The 16,627-nt window shown below is 40.3% G+C and overlaps 2 protein-coding genes across 3 annotated transcripts in view; both read right to left on the bottom strand.

Annotated features, from left to right (window-relative positions):
- PTPRB (protein tyrosine phosphatase receptor type B) overlaps positions 1-3,729 on the bottom strand; it is a 61,099-nt gene extending 57,370 nt beyond the window's left edge. For both annotated transcript variants that reach the window (XM_086610049.1, XM_086610048.1), the window contains exons 1-2: positions 3,675-3,729; positions 1,990-2,382 (exon numbers count right to left, since the gene is read on the bottom strand). In XM_086610049.1, the coding sequence (XP_086466175.1) occupies positions 1,990-2,382; positions 3,675-3,729 (448 nt within the window). The remainder of the gene's footprint in view (positions 1-1,989; positions 2,383-3,674) is intronic.
- A 1,882-nt stretch (positions 3,730-5,611) lies between these two features.
- Positions 5,612-16,627, bottom strand: part of PTPRR (protein tyrosine phosphatase receptor type R) — a 153,306-nt gene continuing 142,290 nt past the window's right edge. Inside the window, exons 13-15 of the mRNA XM_086610723.1 lie at positions 15,852-16,009; positions 11,887-12,000; positions 5,612-5,705 (exon numbers count right to left, since the gene is read on the bottom strand). Of these exons, the coding sequence (XP_086466849.1) occupies positions 5,612-5,705; positions 11,887-12,000; positions 15,852-16,009 (366 nt within the window). The remainder of the gene's footprint in view (positions 5,706-11,886; positions 12,001-15,851; positions 16,010-16,627) is intronic.

Consider the following 16,627-nt stretch of genomic DNA (forward strand, 5'->3'; position numbering starts at 1 on the left):
GATAAGATGTTTGAGGTACAATTCAGCCCTTTTCTCCTTTGCCAGAATATCACTATTTTTATGAGCACTATGAAAACAAAGGGTAAATTATATCAAAATATGGTTTTAGTCAGGAGCAGAAAAACTTACAGTCATTTCAACTCCAAAGATTTGCTCAGTTTTCACTCTCTTAGCTAAATATAGCCTCAATATGTTATTTTAGGCTGATCCACTGTTGCTTTCACTGAAAGCAGATCGATGTTCTTGGAAGACTGATTTTAAGCATTCGACATCGGAAATTTTGACATGCATATGGATGTCAAGACCAGCACTGTGGGCATAAGATTTTGTTCTTGTAGTACTTATTATTCTTTGAAAAATTAATCTTTTTGCACTACTTCAACTATTTATGAGTTTCTTATATACCTTCAATTCTTAGTTAGGTATTGACGATCATAACGTACTGTTGAGTTCTCAGCACAGCTTCCTAGAGCCATCAAAAAAGAGAGAACTGACACAGTGAGACTCTTAAAATGGATTGACAGGCCTGTCTACAGAGAGAATTTAAAGAAAGTTAGGGTAAATTCATTAAAGAACTGAGCACAGTAAATAGTTGAGAAAGTGCTTTAGTACCCCATGACAATTGTCTTACTTAGTACTCATTGGCCTTAAATTGCTCCTCCTCTGAGGATGATTAAGAAAAGGATGTAAGGTTATTTTAATTCTGTTAGGTCACACTTCATCCAGTTATCTAAAGAAAATATCAATGCCTACATACCTAATCTTAACTTTTCATGGTGTCTTTGAATAAGCAAGTCAACTCACTCTATACACAGGACTTAGGTGATTTTACCTTTTTAATTCCTAAAATATATGGGGGGGGGGGGGGGGGGTGTGTTTGAACAGCATCTTGGCCAGTCTCCCATTTCTTGATTCTGAAAGCTGTCATTTCAGACCATCACTCAGGTGAGTAATCCTGCTGCTGTGAGTAGAGTTCTGCAAGCACAAATTTGCTGAAAAAAATGATACCCTGGCTTACAATGAATGGGAGGTTAGAAAGAATAAGGATTTGTTCTAAACATTCTGAAAATTTGGCCATATGCAAAAGTATTGGGTCATAAAGCATTTTTTTTTAATCCTGTAAAGACAGGAATAAATTGTGTGTTCCCCAATAAAAAGCTTAACTGTGCAGGTTGTTCTTACTTACCATGAAGAACTGCTTAATAGAGTGCAAGAAGAACGTCAGCAGGATTGCCAGGGAGGATTGACAACAGAACATCAAGAAAAGTGTTATTAAGCAGTATTAAAATTGTTCCACCTTCCCTTTTGTTACAGATATGGAAACATATAACCACAGAGGTACATCAACACATCTGTAAGTACGTGCACAGACCCACGCATCTCAAAGTGCTATTGCAAGAATTTCTGAGATTTTTGATTCAGTCCATTATTTTCAGGATTTTGAGTGTTCTCATATATATTGCATCTGAGGGCAAAGTAACACTGTGTAAACATGTGAATGTGTAAGCCATATGGCTCTTCTAATCAGGCATTTGGGTTAATCAGAGAAATAATTGTGCATGCATTTGTTTCTCAGATGTCTTATTGCTCTTGACGGATTAAATCTGGATTTGTATGATAAAACGAATGAGGAGAAGGACTTGCATACATCTGTACTAGGAATTAGCTCCCTCAATTCTGTTTTAAAGTGAAAAAGGAACTGACACGAGAATAGTGAGCTGAGCTTACATATAAGTACTTTGATCCAAAGACTGGGAGTAGAGAAAAGGAGAGACTTCCTGAAAATATAAAATTGCTTAAAATTAACTCCACCCATTGTGGTAAAGCTCATCTCAGCTGTTCCTTTTATGGTTCTCTAAACTCTTTTCAACTATGGAAAACGTTTTTCTGTAAGAATAAAATATCATCATTTTTAAAATTTGAGTTAGCATAAAAGAGACATTTTGGTTACCCAAACTTTCAGGATACTTCCTTGAAGAAGTAGCTCACCTTGCTTTGAGCACAGATTTACATAAACAGGTTTTCCTGTCTCGCTGGCTTCTAGCTGCATCCATGTATGAAGGTATTTCTTACTCTGCTTGGCCATTACCTTCTGACCTTGCTTTGTGAGAAAGAGCGAGCTGTTGGCCACCCTCAGGAGCCCATCTTCCTCGTGGCAAGTCCATCTGACTGCCTGGGGACAATCAACGATGATGCTGCGAGATGACAGGGCAGAGCGTGTAAAGATGCTCAGGCACTGGGCAGATTCCACATGGAGGAGCTTGTCATCTGCCGTCCACTGCCACTGCTGGTTGAGGTTGGTCATATTGCACTTTTCCATAATGACTCCTCTCTTTTGTGAAAGACATTGCTGTTTCTGGACATGGATAATCAGAAACCCTTCTGGAAGAGGAAAATTCCAGAAAAATACAAAAGATTACATATGTTGTTTAACAAAAAGCAAATTCTTGATGATTTAAAATACATCAGCAAATAAATCTCTCTTCCCACTTTTTGTAAGTTGAACTTCTAATGAACTTTCCATGTGATGAACCTATTTAAAAAAACCCACAACAAACGTACAACCCACATAATGCAAATGCTGCTAATGAAAAGAGTGAGAATGCAAAAAGCAAACTATTATGGCAAAGGTCACCTTGACCTTCATTATATATAAAAATGAAGAAAAAATTAAACTGGATATGAAAGAAATCCAAGAATTATTAACTTTAAATACCAATTCTAAATACCCCACTTCCGCTGCTTGAGAGCATACAGACATCTACACAAGCTCTCAGTCTTTTTTCTGTTTTATGACACAGTCTTTTTACAATATAATTTACTGCCTGGAAATTGTTTTAATACAACTCATAGTGTTTCTGAAGAAAACATATAAGAGGACATTCCCAAATCTGTGTACTTCTCAGTGCCTGTGGCATTACAGGAATGGTGGCTCTTTACTGATAGGAAGTACATCTATTTTACTGGATTTACTCCAACCTCTCTAGCTGTTAGTTTTGTGACCATCATAATTCACGTTAGATTAGCTCTTTGTGCCACCACACCTAAAGATCAACACCAAGCACTCAAACAAAGAGAACTACAATGCATTCATCAAAAAACCCCAGTTACTAACGCAAAATCTGTACTTGTTACAGACCACGGAGCTGGGTATTTCAAATACAGCCGCCCTGCCACATCTTGTTTACGTTTTTCTCTTTTTATAATCTCAGTTACTCAAACATTTCCAGCCTCATTAGTTACAAAGTGCCAAACCCAGCCTGTATATTTATTTCCCTTAGTTGAGGTTTGTCATTCCACTGTTTTTACAGACCTGGGTAATTTCTAACTAAACATCACAGAAAGCTCCTGGCTCTGGAAGTTTCATGAAGTAGGACTAAAAAATAGGAGTCTCCCCTTCGAAGAGCTTGTCCAAAAGCTCAGCTCCTGGATTGTCTAATAGGAGATCTTCTTAAAAAAAAGAAGAGGTATCTCCAGCACAGAAGAAGACAGTTTATTTTCCTTTGGAAAGAAATCTAAACAGAACGGGCTACGTTGGCCCTGCCCCCATTCCTCTAGTATGAACCCAAGCGAAGAAGCGAGTCGGGTTTTGTGAGTCGCCAGCTGCCCCAGAGGGCTCTGCTCGGCAGCAGAAAGAGTCATACAGCAGAGGGGAAGTGGGGAGAGACACTTACCTGAGAATGTCAAGGCAAGACAGGTAGAAACCAGGACGTGAAATAAAGAATCCATTTTCCCTCTAGCAACTCCCCATGCTTCTCTTAAAAAAACCCACCTCAGATAAGTGAAGCGAAGGCTAGGAAGGAAATGTGCCTTCACAGGGGGAAAAAAGTCAGTGACGAGCACTTCCTTCTATTCAATTGTTTTGGGGAGTTTTACACCACTTTGTCCTTTCATATGATTCTTCAGAGTTTACTAGTTGCTTTATTTTGGAAAAATACAAGCAAAAGAAAGAGAGGTTTTCAAACACCTGGGAAACCAGAAGAGATTATTTTGAATCTCTTTAGACTAAAAGAAGAGATTGTACTTTAGTGTAATCCATTGCCTGTGAAATACTACAAGTCTTGCAGGTGATCTGGATAAATAAGTACATAATGTGTTATCCAGGGAACAAATGCACATTTTTGTAATGATATGTAATCAAGCAAAATCTCAATGTTGATACTTTTAACTCCAAAAGTTTCAAAAGCTAAGTGGAGAGGGGGAGGAGAAGGGAAAGAGGAGGAGGCAAAGCTCTGAGGTCTGCACTGGGTCTGCTACAAACTCCCCCCAGAGGGATCAAGTGATGCTGGTTTTGCCTTCCCATCAGGTGATCCACCTTGCTCCATGTCGCTGGGAGATTGCCTGTGTCCTCTGAATTGGTCCTCCAGTGGTGTGAAGCCATGGTGGAGGCTCACCAGATGCTACAGGGCTGGCCGTGTTTATGGAGGTACAAGAGTGTGCGGTGCATTGACTACTCTAGGCAAGAATAGAGACTTCAGTTGAGATTTTTTATCAAGTGTAATTTATTATCAGTATGAAGCAAAGTCAACATCACTGCATTAAAAACTCATTATACCCTGTAAACAGATCTCCCAGTGCTGTAAGTCATAATGCCAACTTTGCATTTCTCTTAAAAACAAACTCTTACTGAACAATGTAGGAAACAGTCATAGCAGCATATTCTTTCTTGTATAACCTGTCATGGAACAGTCCATATCACTAAAGGCATCTATCTCTTACTGAAAGAGACAGAGCAGATAAACAACATAAGCAAAAAATCCCGTATTAATAAAAGACAGACAAATATTTAAAATCCTTACCATTTAATATATTTTACAAAGTTTCTTTTAAAAGTAAAATGACTTACACAATTTACAAACACACTGGATTCGGGTCTGTAGCAGAAGCATGTTCTAAGACAATCAACAGTACAGGGTAAATACATACACACTGAATAACAGACATTGTGCTCTGCAACTGCTCTGTAAGACCTACAGTAAGTACACATTTAATAGTTAATAGTATGAAGAACATATATTTCCATATAAAATATTAACTGCTTTTGAATATTTTCAAAAACAACAAGACTTTATATTTTTTTATTATCTCATCTTTTTTTTAATCCATAATTGAACACTTGCAATTTTAGCAGCAAGAATATTATGTGGCCAAGAAACAAGCTCACCACATAATCAGTAATAGCACTTTACAGTACAGTTGACAGTCCATTCACAAGACAGTTTGCAAACGTTAAAGCATTTATACACTTGATAAACATTTCTTCTGTGGAAGTTCCAATGTCCATCTGACTGCAGCAATAGCACACACACACATTCCATATGGCAGATATCAGTATTACAGAATTAAACCCACCTTTAGTTATATACGTGAAATCCAGGTGTAGTTTCAGTACAGTACCTTCTTTATGAATCATTTTTGGGAAGCTCACAATACATTCATATACAGTAAGGGTCCAGCAATCTCCATACTTTTGCCAAACCGTCCACAATCCTTTCAGAAGTTGGCCTCAAAGCCGCTCTTCCCACTGCAGTAAACTCCTTGAAGAAGCTGCTGGTAGGTAATGAAACAAATTACCTCAGGAGACTGACATTCGGTTTTACCCTCCTTGGCTTCACTGGACAGCTTCTGCAGAAAGTCTGCTTTCATACAGACTCAGTGCATGGTGCACAAATTCATATTGTTCACTGGTCTGAACCATTCCACCCCTGAAAATGAAACGCATCGGAATGAAATATTATTTCTTAAGAATGCAACAACCTCTAGCCCCTGCCAACCCCATGACCACCAGATAATACAAGCCCTTTTCTCAACATTTGACTTAGAGTTTGCTTGAGTAAGTGGGAGATTTGCCTGAGCAGAAGTACTTTCTTCATAACTTACACCATCCGGCACATGCCCAGCATGAGCAAGCATACCCAATTCTGTCAGGGTAAGAACTGGAGAGGAAAACATCTGGCATCTACTTTGGTAAAATCTACATTTCAAATTCAACACATTCATCGAGAATTTTGCTCAGTCACTTGGGCAAGGAAGGCCAGATACATGGAGGCAGCATTACTATTGATGGAGCAAGGGAGTATTCAGAATCTGGCCGTTCATTTTTGTCCTTTACTAAAAATGTAACCTTTGGTGACCTCAGATTGCCTGTGCAGAGAACAGCTCTTCCTGTCCTCTTTCTAACGCCTACAATGCATCCTGTCTGAACAGCAGCCACCAAAGAAATTTTACAGCAGTGACTCATTTCAGCACCAGCAATACAAAAGAGCTTAACTTGACCATAAAAAGGACTAGTTACAGCCAGCTTGGATTAGATGCCTACATTTAATACATTCACTTGATAACAATCCCTTTTTCAGGTCTAAGTACGAGGATGAAGTCCCACATCTCTAGTGCCCATTGCAGCGTGGTAGGAAGAGGATGATGTCCTACAGGAGGTAGGTATGGTATTTAGTAAAAGTGGTACCATTCAGCTCTAAAATTAAACCGAACCTGATAGTACTAAGGTCTTCCAGGTCTCACTTTTCACAGAGTGAAGCCTCAAGTTTACTTAATTCCACTTTTATTACCTCATCTGCCAGGGTATTCAAAGCTACCTACTTTGCTTCTAGAACCAAGCCCCTAGTTGATCCTCAGTGTACTCTGGAGCAGATAGCTACGTTTGCGAGGATGAAAGAGTAAATGGCCGTAGTGGGAAGGAAGACATTAAGATGTGTATTGTGTTTGGCTTCAGCTAATCTTCACTGAAAAAATCAAATTCATGAACGATTTGGATACAGAGCAATGTTGAAGCCAGGCATCTTACAGGAGAAGGTCTGACAAACCCCCATGATCCCTTCAGACATCGCAGCAACAAAAGGGTCTACTAATATACAAAGCTATAAGAAAAATGGTAAAACTGCCTCAACAAGTATTGTCCTTTAGTATTAGAGAATGTTATCTACAACGATAAGGTCCTTTTATTTTCCTCAGTGCTATTGTATGGTTAAATGGCTATGGCAGGAAAAACATAATTAAAATAATACCTACTTCTTTAAGCAAACAACCAGCGGTTTCTGCTCCTCCAGTGAGCTCAGGTAACTGTAAAACACCTTTTAGCGAGCTGCATGTCTATTTTGCTATGTTATTCCTAGGAGTTAAACCACAGGCCCTTAAATGGTCCCATCTGGTGCAAAATGCAGCAGCCTCTTAGCTTTGCCAACAAAGACATCCACAAATTCATAACTCTTGGCTGCCTGCTGCCTTCAGCTGCTCTCCTCTGTGCCTGTCCCCTTGCCTGGAGATCCAGAGAGAGTCTAAAGGTGACAGGAGGGCTTTGCTCTGGTCCTCTGTGCTGCTTAGCCTCCTTCCTTCCTCCTCACTGCTGCGTCCTGCCCTGCCCACACAACCCCTTCCCAGTCAGCTTCCCTCCCTGTCTCCCCCACCAATGTTCCCCCAAGATGTGCTCTAAGGGAGTGCGTTTCCCAGGTTAGATCTGCTGTGTGGAAGGGGTGGAGGAAGCGAACGTATCCAGGAAGAAGGACTTGGCAAGAAGGGCAAGTTAAAACAAGTTTGGCTGCACTAGGGTGTTTGCGAGGGTGATCTTTGCTCCTTCCTCTTCAGCGCTGAAGTAACATACTAAATCTCCGAGAAGGCATGCATTAGCCTGGCTGGGGCTGAGCTCAGCATTTGCCCTGTGCTACCAAGCATAACTGAGACGTTGTGGTACTTCTGAACCCGGTATAGACAAACAAGTGCACATCCCTGTCAACTTAGGGGCACCTGAGTGTTATACAGAGGTTCAGACAACTTGGCCTTGTCAGTGCTATTATACAAGGTATCCATAGAACCATAGCATCACAGAATCGTTTGGGTTGGAAAGGACCTTCAAGATCATCTAGTTCCAACTCCCCTGCCATGGGCAGGGACACCTTCCACTAGATCAAGTTGCCCAAAGCCTCATTCAACCAGACCTTGAACATTTCCAGGGATGGAGCATCCACAGCTCCTCTGGGCAACCTGTTCCAATGCCTCACCACCCTCATAGCAAAGAATTTATTCCTTATATCTAATCTAAATTTACCTTCTTTTAGTTTCAAACCATTACCACTTGTCCTATCACTAAAGACTCTGGTAAAAAGGCTTTCTCCATCTTTCTTATAAGCCCTCTTTATATATTGAAAGGCTGCAAAAAAGTGTCCCTGGAGCCTTCTCCTCTCCAGCCTGAACAACCCCAATTCTCTCAGTCTTTCTACATAGAAGAGGTGCTCCAGTCCTCTGGCCATTTTCGTAGCTCTCCTCTGGACCCACTCCATCAGCTCCATGTCCTTCTTATGTTTGAGGCCCCAAAGCTGAACGCAGTGGGGTCTCATGAGAGCAGAGTAGAACGAGAAAATCTCCTCCCTCAACCTGCTGGGCACACTTCTTTTGATGAAGCTCAGGATATGGTGGGCTTTCTGGGCTGCAAGCACATATTGCTGGGTCATGTCCAATTTCTCATCTACCTGAAATCCCCAGGTCCTTCTCCTCTTTGTTCTTGTGCAAGGCTCACGTTTAATAGCAAGAAATTATCTGTGGCCTTAAGACATCAATTTGTGCAAAGGGCTGCATGGAAGAGCATTTCAGGAGGAAATCTGCTCAAGGAGGGAGGTTTCCTGTCCCGCATCCCTACTGCCCAGCCTTCTGGGCTGTACATACCACAGAATGTACCCACAACTAGGGCACCTCTGGGTGTGCAGCCGTCATCCTGTGCCAGCCCACACTGCCAGCTCCTCTGTGAGCTGCTGGGCTCTCTGCTTCTTTGGGACTCTTTGGGGTGGTGCTTGGAAGAAACAGTCCCTGGTATCCTGAGGGCTTGGGGAGTATCCTGAGGGCTTGGGGACTGTGACCAGTTCTGCCTGAGCAGCCATGGTGGACAGAAGGGTCCTTTACCCTGCGCTCTGGCTTGCTGCTACTGCAGTCTGCTCCAGAATGAATGTGATGCAAGGTTTGGGATTTTTTATTTTTTTTTAAACCTGAAGCAATTAGTCAAAACACTTAAACAATGAATTGACGCACACTGGAAACTCTTTTCATCCTGTCTGAGGAGCCAAGAGCAAAGTTATCGGATATCATTCCAAGAATGTGCCTTTAAGGTTAAGAATGTGCAAGTTTCTCAATATCACAGTAAGTCTTGAAGATGCCTCACATCAAACATTTCCTGTTTCTGTTGCAAAACTTAAAAAATGAACTGGGAAAAAAAGTAAGCTGAGCAGACCTGTGGGTCTGTCTTTCTATGAATCCACACTGAGCATGGCTGTATCTCCATCCGGGGTCAAGATTTTGAGTGCACGGTCCATTTCCTCATGTTAGCTCAGCACAGATGATTACAGCCAGATCCGTTCACTGAACGGCTAAGAAGAAAGTGGCATCTGGATATACCTTACTTGGGAATAGCTCTCTCCTGTCTCATTCCCTGTTGGAGCTCCATTTTGAACTCTGTTTCCAGAGGGGCTGCATAGGCAGTTAATTAAACTATTTTTCATCATAACTTTTTGCCACCATCTACGGTTTGTCTGGATGCTTGGTTGGTTCTCACTGAGTGTGCTGGGCAATGGGAACGTTTTGGTAAAGCACTACAGCATCATTGTGAGTCCCACAAGCACAGTTCTTTTCTTTTCTCCTATTGCTCAGTTCACTTTGGTAGAAACGTGGCCATGGACCCGTGTGACAAGTTCACACACAAGTGGATACCATCAGCTGGTAACTGGAGTGCAACACAGCTATGGCTAGAGCCAGCTCTTGCAGCCATATCTAGTGGGACATTAAGTCATTTCACCAGTTTCATGCCATATGTAATGACCCTATCTCACATGTCACCTGCCAATAACCACCACATCAGGACTGGGTCATCAGGGGAAGCTGGTCTCATGGAGCTTTGCCCATGTAACATTGACACATGTCCACTTTATGAACCCGCGATCTGGTTGGGCTGGCAGTGGCTACTGTAGTCTTAGAGGCTGCTAAGCTCTGCCTTAGCAATCCTTGCTATAAACTGACTGCCAGTCGAGTGAGATCCATTCTGCAATATAGCCAATTGGAAAAAGGAAAGAAAAAGAGTTTTTGGTTACTGAGTTTTGCCCAGAAAAATTTGTCTTCAAAAATTAAAACACAGATATACGTTTTGTCTCAGGGAATCCCTGAAAATATGAAGAGCTGAGGTGCCTTAAGCAAGATCTCTGGAGTCTATAATTCTGCATTCTATAAGTCTATTTCTATAATCTGAAACTCCAAAAAATACAGAAATGTGCAAATCACAAGACTTAATTTCTATAACAAGCTCTGTGTCACTGAGATTGCTGTTATGAATGTTTGTATTTGGGTCAGATTTTCATTCTCTTTCCAAATTTAGTTAGGATACTAATACATATGAGAAACATGATGAAATTGTGTTGTCAGTTATAACGTTGAAAATTTCGATTATTTTTTCTATGGCTGAAAAAATGACATAAGAAATGATGTAGCTGAGACCAGAGTTTGCTTTCACTTCTCCACAGTGGAGTTTAAAAGCAATAAGAAAAAGATTATCTTATAATAGAAATACTGAAATGGAGGAGAGCACTACAAACCTTTTTCAATAAGATGAACGGATAATCAGAACAGAGTGGTGGAAATTTGGAGTTGATAATTTAAAACAGAGTAAGCATTTTCCCCTCAGCTCTTCCATCTTTTTAGTTGCTGAGATTTTTAGGTCAGGAAATTCCCTTGGAGAATTTGACACTCCAAGTGGCTCATGTTGCCGTGTAGGGATCATGTTACAATCTCTAGTGTGATGAAGGCACATGGGAGGGGAAGGCAGAGGAGGTGATCCATAAACATTGTCAACTATATAGATTCTGGTCCTTCTGCAATTCGTGATTCCAGTACCTTTCAGAGCTCTTCAGAACACAAAAATCCTGTATTGTCTCTTTGATCTGAGCTCTTTTTCAGCATTTGCAGCCTTATGGGTTGTTTCCATTTCAAGAAGAAATGTGTATCAGAAGCAGTTAATATACTTGCAAGGAGATTTTATGATCTAGTACCTGCAGCAGGAGAGGAACGAGATCTCTCTATTCTCAGTACAACCCTGTTTATTTACTTTACACAAAATCCTGTTTCCTGAAGCAGAATAAGAAAGAAAAGTACAACCAAACCAGCAGCTTCCATTGTGCACGATACCCACATCCTCCTTTCCAACACAAATCTCTCTTCAGCCATGGTTTCACAAAACAAAGCACTCTGCAACAATGCTGGCTTACAGTGTTCCTGCTCCCAAGCTGTGAATTCAATCAGGGGATTGATCTGACTTAAAAAAATTCTGCAACAAATGGCTTGCTATTTTCTTAAGCTGGGTAAGTTTGCAAATCCAACTCAAAAGGACCCCCAGCACAGCTGAGGGAATAGCAACAGCATCAGATTTGTCTCTCTCTTTGTGTAAAGAAACTCCATACTGAGCAAGCTTGGATGCCCCTGTCAATCCAGGCTCAAAGACAATCCCTTGCCTCCAGATTGCCCTGCGTCTCTTGTGTCCTTGTGGGATGCCGCAGACAGCAGAAAACTCCAGGAGGGAAAAAGAGGAGTGTCAAGTGCCCAGCAACCGCAGGGTTGCCATCTCAGGAGAATTTCATTCAGTGGAGTCCCACCCAGTTTCACTCAAAAAACAATATGTTCCTTATTCAGGATCTAAAAACAAACGTGACTTTGAATATTCAGCTAACGCTGTCATAAGAGTCAGCAAAAGCGATGGCAGTCACTTCATGTAAAGCAACATTCCACTGTGAAAAGGTTTTCAGAATCATTACTGATCATTACTGAATCATTTCAGTAATGACTTCAGAATTGTTGACTGATTTTCAGAATCATTGACTGATTTATGGTTCTTCAGGAACTCACCGATCCACTCGTAGCTGGCAGACAATGCTCAATGCATCTACAACTCCCTCTTCCTTCAACTGCTGACAACCAATGGCCGTGGCAATAAAACATCCAGTTCTTCCTATACCAGCACTGAAGAGAAGGAAATATTTAATAGAGGAATGGAGTTCACAGATCAAAGGAGTTAAGCAGAAAACACTGAATAGATACGAAAACACTGAAGATACGAAACATGGAACTGCTTGAACCCACAGTTCCTGGTGCATGACTAGCAAGGGTGACTTCTCAACTCAGTCTCTTAGAGAGAAATCAAAGGGCGCACTGTTCCAGCAGTCCCGTTGTGGGCAATTTGCAAGGCTTACACGTTTCCAGTTTGCACACAAGTGTGTGGTGTGAAAAACAACCTCTGTTAGCACCACAAAATCCAAATATTCTCTGGCACAGTTGAAAAAAATGATGGAGATATGCACTGAGCTGGGGAAAAGCCCACCTAAAGGCAAAAGTCAGTTGGGCTTTACGTTTGAAGCTCTCAAAGTATACAGGGGTTCTGCTAACCATACCTCTCACCATGAAGGTAAAAACGACCTACAACCCTGCTGATGAAGTTAACCCCCTCTCCCGTGCTTCTGCAGGATGGAGAAGGATTTGGTGCTGTAACTCTCCAAGCGTTCTTGATGCCTGCTTGGAAACAGCCATTTTGGCATTATTGTTACCTTCTGGGCCTCCAATACTTTTTAGAATCTCTGCCCCACTCTGTTTTTTGCTTAAGTAATGTGGAGTTCAGTGCAGTTCATCCCTGTCATGCTGCATGGCAGGAAAAGGTGAGGAAAACTGTTAAAACAGGGAGTCTGGGATCCAGATCTCCGTTCCTGGCTTTACAGTAAATACTTAACCATTTGGTGCCTTGCTTTCTTCATCTCTGCAATGGATATGAATGCTATCCGCCTCATAAGAGCACTGCAAAAGTTATTTAAATTAATGCCAGGATGAATACGTTGAGTGTCTCAGATGGAAGTTTGATATATCTGAGTGCCAAGTGTTACCAGGAGTATGTTCATTTGCTACAGCTGAAACAAATCGCAATCTACTCACCACAGAATGAAAGATAGGAGTGCTTTAGGGACTCAAGAGCTCTCCCATCTGGAAGTGAAAATTTCCAAGAGGACTCAGTGATATTAAATACATAAGGATGTCTAAGCCAACCGTGAGAGGATAATGAGATCTAAAACTGGCAGCGTAAGAAAGGATCGAGTGAGATGAAGATCCTGAGCTGACAGCCTGTCAATATCTATGGGATAAATGTATCCAAAAGGAGAAGGACATAGTTTATAAAGAGGGATTTGGAGAAAGCAGTCTAATGCATACTCCCATTCTCTTCCTCAAATATTTTGAAACCCTTGAAAGCGGGGCGAACAAGTTTAAACAATTCAGATGTAAGTGAAGTTGGCTATAATGAAGGGTTCTTTTTCCTCCTTTTTTGGGAGTGGATTAAGTGTTCTTGGACAAGTTCTTAATATGTATTAAACAAAGACTAGGGTTTTCTAATGTATTTTCTTCCTCAGCTCACGCATGCAGGTCCTATCTTATTACATAGCTTTGTTTCAGACACTGCAAGATAAAAATGATGTTGTTCTTCACTTGCCTGACATTTCTTTCCTGATATATCAAGAAAATATGGAGAGCTACTTACTTCAAAGTATTTTCAAGCACCCAAACATGGTGTGTATATATATATTTCTATTATATATATTCTTACTTTTTCTTTTTTTTTTTTTTTTGTAGGAGTTTAAGGTGTAGTAGCTCATTCGTAATGACTGTGGTCAGTTAATTTGGAGTGGAATATTGGACTGTTACGATTTCAGGATTAAGCAATGTGGGTAGTATGCTTTTTGTAGAACATGTCCATGCACTAGCTGATGAGAAAAGCAAAGCAAAGCAAAATCTTCCAGCAATAACTGTAACAGCATCAAGTTTCTGAGCATGAAAATTTTATCTTATTCTCATTTAAGAAACTCTTGCAAGTCCTCCAATATGCCAAATTGCTGGTTCTTCTGGGAAGCAGAAAATGGCATTGCAGTCCAGATTCCTGGTCAACTTGGTTTCATTGACTAAATGGGTCTAAATTAGTTTTACATTTGCAGAATATAATTCTGCATTCTAATTCTTCCTTATTGATTCAATTTAAATTAAAAAAAAATTTCCCTCTATATTTGAAATCTCTCCATTAAAACTTGCATTTGATCCCAAACCACCCAGTTGCCCTTAAATCCAAATTTATTTTGATGTACTAACTGCACATCCAAAGGACAGATTAAGGAGATATTTCCTCTATTTTTCACATGCTTTTGATGAGTGACATGAGAGAGGAAACATATACCTTTCAAGCAAATGTCACTATAAAGATTGGTAGGATCTTAAAACTTTCTTCCTTTGGAAATCTGTGTCCTTGGTGTGTGTATAATCAGAGCTGCTGATTTTATGCTGATGTATATAAGGCAGCACCCTATGCTGATAGGCTACAAGAAGTTATACACAAAAAACTGAATTACTTTTTTTTTCACTTGTGTCATATTAATAAATTATTAAAGCATTTCTACTTCAGATTAAGGATCATTGTTTTGAGTGTGCACTGTAGTGCTCCTCTGGAAACAATGGAGAACTGTGTAGTTGTATCTGAGGTCCAAATTTAAAAATGTGCACAGGCTCTGTAAGACCTGGATGACCTCAACTGCAAATCAGATTAAAAGACAAGAAACTATGTGACTAGAAAATGGTGTGTGAGTGAGTCTACCCATTTTGTAGACCATAGTGTAGTGAGAATATAGATAGCTAAGTTGAAACTGAAGAACTATTAATTTTAATCAAAACTGAGACGATACCTGGATCTTTACTCATGGATAAATTCCTGCTCATGATTACAGATCTTGCTGTCATATCACTGACCTCAGAAAAGTTCTTCTGAAGACCTTCATTACTGAAGATCCTTACTGGAAAAATGGGACTCTCAATAACTGTTCACAGATTTGTGGATTGTTTAGGGGAAACTACAATTCCTGATAAAAACAGCTGCATAAAATTTGGAAAAGTTCCTTATTCATCACATTCTCGTTTTGAAAAATGATGAGTGGTTCAAATCTGGCTTCCATTTCTCTAAATCTCCTAAATACGGAGTTGAAAAGAAGTGGTTCAAGATGAAAAGTTCTGGGTTTGATGTACTTCTAGGAAAAAAAAAAGTACTATTCCAACTGTAAGAGATGTATCATCACAGTTATGAGACAAAGCAAGTTAAGGAAACACTGATTCTATTTTTTTCTTCTGTTTTGCTTCACCTACTTCTTTCCACCAACATAAATCGAGTACTAGTTCCTACTACTGCAACATGGGGCAATGAATCAATATAAAGCAATAAAATGGAATTTAACTAGAATTATTGGAAGGACATTCTCTGGTTCATTACAATTTGTGTGAATAACACTCTGCTCTTGAGTACTGAGTAACAATTTGCTCTTGAGTATTAAACCAAATGCCTTTGTGAAAACATTCACAAATTTTAGTACTGATGTTTTGGTCTCCAAATTTGTACCTGATGCCTGCTGTTCAAAATTGACTTGCTTTACAACATTTTAGCTAACCAATCACAGGGCATTGCATCTGACTCAGGTATGTAATTATGCAACAAGACTGAAAACAAAGCAAACCATGAATAAGAAACAGAAGCAAAATAATTCTTCCAGCTGGCCTTTCAAAAAGAGAGTTCATTAGTAGAAATGAAGAATGGTTCAGAAATGATTTGCTAGCAACAAGGGAATTCTCTCCAAAACTCAAATCCTCAAATATGAACAGAAAAAGTCAATTAGCATGAAGAGGACCTGGGGAATTTTACTTTTCCCCAAATATGTTGGTTTTTTAGGAAGAGATCTGTTTGATGTAATTTGCTGTGGCCTTGCTTTGGGCAGTCATTTCAGAGAAGGATTGCAAATTACCTGCAGTGCACAATGACAGGCCCTCTGCCAGGTGATTCCACCCTGTCCTCTTCTACATCCAGCATGAGCTGCAGCAGAGGCTGAGCACTGTCAGGGGTTTTGTGGTCCGGCCAGGACGTGTACCAGTAGTGTTTCACACTCCGGGACTGACTCCCTTGCTGAAAATAACATGAAGATTTTATGTGCACACTTGTGCTGAACAATTCTTTTTATTTCTCTCAATGTTATGGTAAAAAGACAGTAAAAATGTTCAGAGAGATTTAACAAGTTTTAATTTTATTATACTCTGAGGAGGCAATTGCAGGCAACAGGCGTGCTTCCAGGGACACAGTTGTAAGAAGGGTTTGTGCACCTGAAAGCTTAGCTGGTTTTTTAGCTATGGAAGTTCTGCTCTGACTTGCTGACTGAGTTGTCAATTGGGAATTGTCAGAGGTCTGTGCTAGACCAGCAATAAGATCTAGAGAGATTAGCTTGGTCTGGGCTTCTGAATCTCTAAATTATTATGTATTTCTGATGCCTTTTAAGGACATTATCATAAGGGTTTGATACGAAAATTACAAGAGTATTTAAGTTAAAGGTGCAGAAGAACTGCCCTTCTAGATCAATCAAACATCCCAGTTTGTCCAGTTCTCTCCGACAGAATCTGCTACCACTTACTTCAACAAGCAAAGGGGCTAAGTATGGGCTAGAGTAATTTATGTTGGATGATATGACTTTTTTGCACTGCTCACTGCTTGGGCTGAAACACCAAACAAATTTTCCCAATTCATTATTTA

Source organism: Tauraco erythrolophus, chromosome 4, assembly GCF_009769465.1.
Source record: "Tauraco erythrolophus isolate bTauEry1 chromosome 4, bTauEry1.pri, whole genome shotgun sequence".
Lineage (NCBI taxonomy): Eukaryota > Metazoa > Chordata > Aves > Musophagiformes > Musophagidae > Tauraco > Tauraco erythrolophus.